Source organism: Cajanus cajan, chromosome 5, assembly GCF_000230855.2.
Source record: "Cajanus cajan strain Asha chromosome 5, NIPB_CcT2T_4, whole genome shotgun sequence".
In the NCBI taxonomy this organism is placed as follows: Eukaryota; Viridiplantae; Streptophyta; class Magnoliopsida; order Fabales; family Fabaceae; genus Cajanus; species Cajanus cajan.
In genome coordinates this window covers 58,814,591-58,820,482 of record NC_138521.1, presented here as the reverse complement: position 1 = coordinate 58,820,482, position 5,892 = coordinate 58,814,591, and the positions used below count along the sequence as shown (strand labels likewise).

Genomic DNA, 5,892 nt, shown 5'->3' with positions numbered 1-5,892 from the left:
ACTGTTGATCAACCCAATTAATAATAGCGCCCCATCCCTTTACCTATCGGATCGGCGAAATACCGTACCGATAGGTGAAGGACGGCTATTAATTATGATTAGCAGGTAAGCGCATGGTTAAGACAGTAAGTAAGTAATTAACATCGTATTACCTAATTTAGTAAACACCTGAAAAGGCCCACAATGCTCAGGCCCACGTCAGGCACTATAAATAGGTCACACATAACGAGGTATGTCACTGTTCATTTTTACCCTAGATATTCGTGCATATACTGACTTGAGCGTCGGAGTACCCTTTGCAGGTACCTCCCCCATCCCTTGGAGATATCGTTGGAGCTCTTATTCGGTCCCCTTTCACCCAGAAGAAAAGGAGTGTGCCCTCAGACAGGTACATTTTGGCGCCCACCGTGGGGCCGAACCGAGAGCTATTCCGAGATTATTATCGAAAGAATGGTGAAGACGAGAAAGAATAACGTTGAAGAACACCAGTCCGAGGACGAGCATCAGTCAGGGGCCGAGACGACGGAAGAGACAAACTTGAACAGTATGGTGCGACAGATGAAGGAGGAGATGGCCGCTATGAAGCAACAGCGGGAGAGAGATGCGGCCGAAATGGCTGCGCTACGGGCGAAAAATACCGCCCTCAAGAACCAGTACCACGATCCTACATGGAAGCCCTCCGAGACAACCCACACTCAAGGGTCGTTCCATTCGCATGGCCAGCACACCTCAGTCCCTTATACTTCTGTTGCCCCTGCCGCCCACGCCTCGGCCAGTCGACCGATACAGCCCATGCCGGCAGGATCACACCGACATCCCTTTACACCCAATATCATGCAGTCCGTCCTCCTTGACAATTGGAAGTCCTTGTCTCTCGACAAGTATGATGGAACCACCGATCCAGATGAACACGTTGACGTGTTCTTGACTCAGGTCACATTAAGCACCACCGACGACGCCGCCCTGTGCCGAATCTTCCCGACGTCGCTAAAAGGGCGAGCGTTGAGCTGGTTCACTCGGCTCCCGGCCAATTCGATCGACTCATTCGGCACCTTAGCCTCTCAGTTTACCATCCAGTTCGCTACAAGCCGACCACACCAGTTGACTTCTCTATCACTAGTTAGCATCCGCCAGGAGAAAAAGGAGTCTCTCCGGGCGTTCATGAGCCGATTCAATAAAGCGGCATTAGAGATCAGGGACCTCAACCCAGCCGTCGCCTTACACCATCTAACCACCGCGTTGAAGCCGGGTCCCTTCGCCAACAGTATTTGTAAAAAGCCACCGGCAGACATGGATGACCTTCGGCGCAGGGCCGACAAGTATATGCAGATGGAAGAACTAGCCGAGTTTCGCAACCAGGCCAGAGCAGAAGTGGTGAGCAAGACAGAAAAGCCAATAGGAAACAACTTTCGCGGTCGTCCAAAAGAACTCGTACCCCGCGAACGGCCACCCCGTGGTCCGAAGTATACACAGTACACACCACTGAACACCAGCCGGTCAGCAGTACTAGAATAAGCATTGGCTTCAGAAGTGCTGACTATCCCGAAGAGAGCATCGACCCCTCCCCGAGCCGACACAACCAAATCCTGCAGATTTCACCGCAATCGTGGGCATTCAACTGACGAATGTTCAGCCTTGAAAGACAAAATTGAAGATTTGATCAAGCAAGGACAGTTGCAAGGTTTTGTGAACCGTCCCGACCGGCCCCGACACGGCGAACAATCACAAAGACGTGACCATTCCGAACACCGCAGAGCAGAAACGCGCTCGTATAGAGAGCGCAGTCGGTCACGGGATAGGCATGAAGAACAGCAAGCAACACAGCCACGGCGAGTTATTAACACCATTGCTGGCGGATTTGCTGGCGGGGGCTCATCTTCGTCGGCACAACGAAGACACCTGCGAGCTGTCCGACACGTGCATGCCGTGGAAACAAACCGTTGCCGTTTGCCAACCATTACCTTCACCGAGGCCGACTTCAAGGGAATCGACCCAGATCAGGACGATCCGATGGTGATCAGCGTTGAAATTCACAATTGCATCGTCCGTAAGACATTGGTTGATCAAGGAAGTTCAGCGGACATACTATATTGGAATACGTTCAAGCAGTTGGGAATTCCAGAGTCCGAACTGGTCCCTTACGATGAACCTTTGGTGGGATTCTCTGGTGAACGAGTCAAAACAAAAGGATATATCAAGTTATCAACACGATTTGGGTTCGAAGGGGCGGAATACCGAGACATCTCGGTTAAATACGTGGTCGTTCATGCGAGCACCTCCTATAACATTCTGCTCGGTCGGCCATCCCTGAATCGGCTCGGAGCAATCGTGTCTACTCCTCATTTAGCTATGAAGTTTCCGGCACAGTCAGGACGGGTTATCACGGTGCACGCCGATCAAAAAACCGCACGCGAATGCTACTTTGCCAGCTTGCGGCTACCGAAAGTGCAAGACGAAACGATCAAAGAGCCACAGAAAGTCCACTCGGTAACCCAACAGTCCTCCATAGACCTCGACCCCCGAATCGGGCACGACGAAAGGGTCGAGCCTATTGAAGAAAGGCAACCACTCCAAGTTGGAACCCTTGATACCCAACTGACTTATTTGGGAACTGTTCTGATGAAACAAGAGAAAGCAGCCATCGGACAGGTAATACTTGATAACCGAGATCTATTTGCATGGCACCCCTCCGATATGCCGGGTATCGATCCAGAGTTTTTGTGCCATAAGCTCTCAATTAGTAGGGAGGCAAGGCCGATCGCCCAGCGGCGTCGGAAGACCGGAGAGGAGAAGAAGGCGGCAATCGATGCTGAGGTAGCCAAATTATTAGAAGCACAGTTTATACGGGAGATCCACTACACGACGTGGCTGGCTAATGTGGTCATGGTCCGAAAGCCGAACGGGAAATGGCGTATGTGTACCGATTACACGAACTTGAATAAAGCTTGCCCGAAAGACGCCTACCCGTTGCCCAATATTGATCGTCTCGTAGATGGGGCGTCTGGCCACCGTTTCCTATCCTTCTTAGACGCGTATTCGGGGTATAACCAAATTCGCATGCACCCTCACGATGAAGACAAAACAACATTCATCACCGAGACAGCCAACTTTTGCTACCGTGTAATGCCGTTCGGTCTGAAGAACGCCGGTGCCACATACCAGCGCCTGATGAATAAAATTTTCCATAGTCAGATTGGTCAGTGCCTCGAAGTTTATGTTGATGACATGGTCGTCAAATCTGATGAAGTTTCTGCCCATGTACGCCACCTTGCCGAGGTATTCCAAGCACTCAGACAACACCAAATGAGGCTGAACCCCGAAAAATGTGTGTTCGGCGTATCGGGTGGAAAATTCTTGGGATTCATGTTGTCTAGCCGGGGCATCGAGGCAAACCCAGACAAGTGCCAAGCCATACTGGAGATGAAGAGCCCCACCACTCTCAAAGATGTACAAAAGTTGGCAGGGCGGCTGACTTCGCTTTCACGGTTTCTTCCCCGGCTTGCCGAGATATCTCAACCTATCCTCGCCCTGCTGAAGAAAGCAAAGCGGTTTACATGGACTCATGAATGTGAAGAAGCGTTCCAACAGTTTAAGCATCGTCTTAGTTCACCTCCCATACTGTCCAAACCTACTGCCGGCTCCGACATGGTCATTTACCTTGCCGTGTCAGGGCATTCGGTCAGCGCTGTCTTAATACAGGAACAGAGGGATCAAAGGCCGATATACTTCACCAGTCAAACACTGCAAGAAGCCGAGAAGCGTTACCAGTTAATCGAAAAGGTAGCTCTAGCGCTCGTCTACACGGCTCGCAGGCTCAGGCAATACTTCCAGAGTCACAGGGTGGTTGTCCGAACCGACTGCCCGATTGCGAAAGTTCTTCGTAAACCGGAAGTCGTTGGCAGGATGATGGCCTGGTCGGTCGAACTCTCAGAGTTTGACATATCGTTCGAGCCGAGAGGACCCATCAAATCACAGCATTTGGCCGACTTCGTCAATGAGCTTACCCCAGCAGGTAGTTTTCACGACGAGCCGTGGACAATGCATGTCGACGGCTCATCCAGTGCGCAGGGAAGCGGGGCGGGAATAATTCTAGCCAGCCCTTCGGGCATCACGGTCGAACAGTCACTCCGGTTCGGTTTTCGAGCATCTAATAACCAAGCCGAGTACGAAGCACTGCTGGCCGGTATGAGACTAGCAGCTGAGATGGGTGTGACAAAGGTCGTATGCTGTACCGATTCAAAGATCGTGGCCGAACAAGTCAACGACAATTTTCAAATTAAGGATGCTAATTTGTTGCAGTATTACCACCTCTTCCAGAAGCTCAAAGAGGAGTTCACTGACGTACAAATCCGACACGTTCCCAGGAGCACCAACGAACGAGCCGATCAGTTGGCTCGGCTTGCTAGTAGTCGAAAACCAGGACAGCTGAGAACAACCATTCACCTGGAAATCCCTGCCCCAAGTGTGGCGATTGAATGCATGGCGGCCGATACTGACACACCGAACTGGATGACTCCTATTCGGAACTACATCCTCCAACAAGAGTTGCCCACCGATCCGAAGGAGGCAAAAAAGCTTCGCACTCAGGCCGCTCGGTACTCCATAGTGGCTAACGACCTCTACAGGCGAGGATTCTCCACTCCGTTGCTCAAATGCATTGATAACTCGCAGGCGGATTATGTGATGCGGGAAGTTCATGAAGGTATCTGTGGGTCCCATTCCGGAGGCCGTACCCTAGCTGCAAAAGTGTCACGAGCCGGTTATTATTGGCCAACTCTGAAGGGGGATTGCGCTGAGTTCGTCAAACGTTGCATACAATGTCAGCGACATGGAAACCTCATCCATGCCTCCGCCGCCGAGCTGCACAGCATCAGCTCTCCATGGCCGTTTGCCTTATGGGGCATTGACGTACTTGGCCCGTTCCCCGTGGCAAAGGGACAGGTTAAGTTCCTCCTCGTGGCAGTAGATTACTTCACAAAGTGGATTGAGGCCGAGCCGCTTGCCTGCATCTCCGCTGCTAACGTCCAAAAGTTTGTATGGAAGAACATCATCACCCGTTTTGGCATCCCATATGCCATCATCTCCGATAACGGCTTACAATTTACAGACAAAAAATTCAACTCATTCCTCGAAAACCTTGGCATTCGGCACAGATTTACATCGGTGGAGCACCCTCAGTCAAACGGCCAAGCCGAAGCAGCCAACAAGGTTATCCTGACTGAATTAAAAAGATGACTCGGCTCGGCAAAAGGAGTGTGGGCCGATGAATTGCCAGAGGTTCTCTGGGCGTACCGGTGTACACCACAATCCACTAATAGAGAAACACCCTTCCGCCTCACATACGACACTGATGCGATGATCCCGGTTGAGGTTGGAGAACCATCTTTCCGGCGACAAAGCTTTCAGGAGGAATCTAACGACGACGCACTCCGAGCCGAACTCGATGTCCTCGAGGAAGTGCGGGACAAGGCACAGGTAGTGGCCGAGGCATGCAAACAGCGAATGACTCGGCGCTTTAATTCCAATCTAAAGCCAAGAACTTTTCACGAGGGCGACCTTGTGTGGCGTGCAACGGGGGCAGCCAGGCGTAACTCTTCTGAAGGAAAGCTCTCTGCCAATTAGGATGGACCATTCCGGATACGACATGCACTCCACAATGGGGCATACAAGCTAGAAGAGCTGTCCGGCAAGGTTATTCCAAGAACCTGGAATTCTACCCACCTAAAGACATACTACAGTTAAATTCGAATTTGTAATACTTGAACTATGTAATTGTATCGCGGTGCACTCTTTTCCTTGACTGATCTTTTTCCCTCTTGTAAAAATGTGAAAAGAGGTTTTTGATTAGCAAGGTTTTTAACGAGGCATCTTCTTATCAATGAAAATACATCT

General features: G+C 50.9%; 1 protein-coding gene across 1 annotated transcript; it reads left to right on the top strand.

The window, feature by feature from the left end:
- Positions 1–450: 450 nt before the first annotated feature.
- On the top strand, positions 451–5,235 carry LOC145958116 (uncharacterized). Its single transcript, XM_083074592.1, has 2 exons — positions 451–1,431; positions 1,549–5,235. The coding sequence occupies exons 1-2, from the start codon at positions 451–453 to the stop codon at positions 5,233–5,235; spliced, it is 4,668 nt and encodes a 1,555-aa protein (XP_082930718.1).
- The last annotated feature ends 657 nt before the right edge of the window (positions 5,236–5,892 follow it).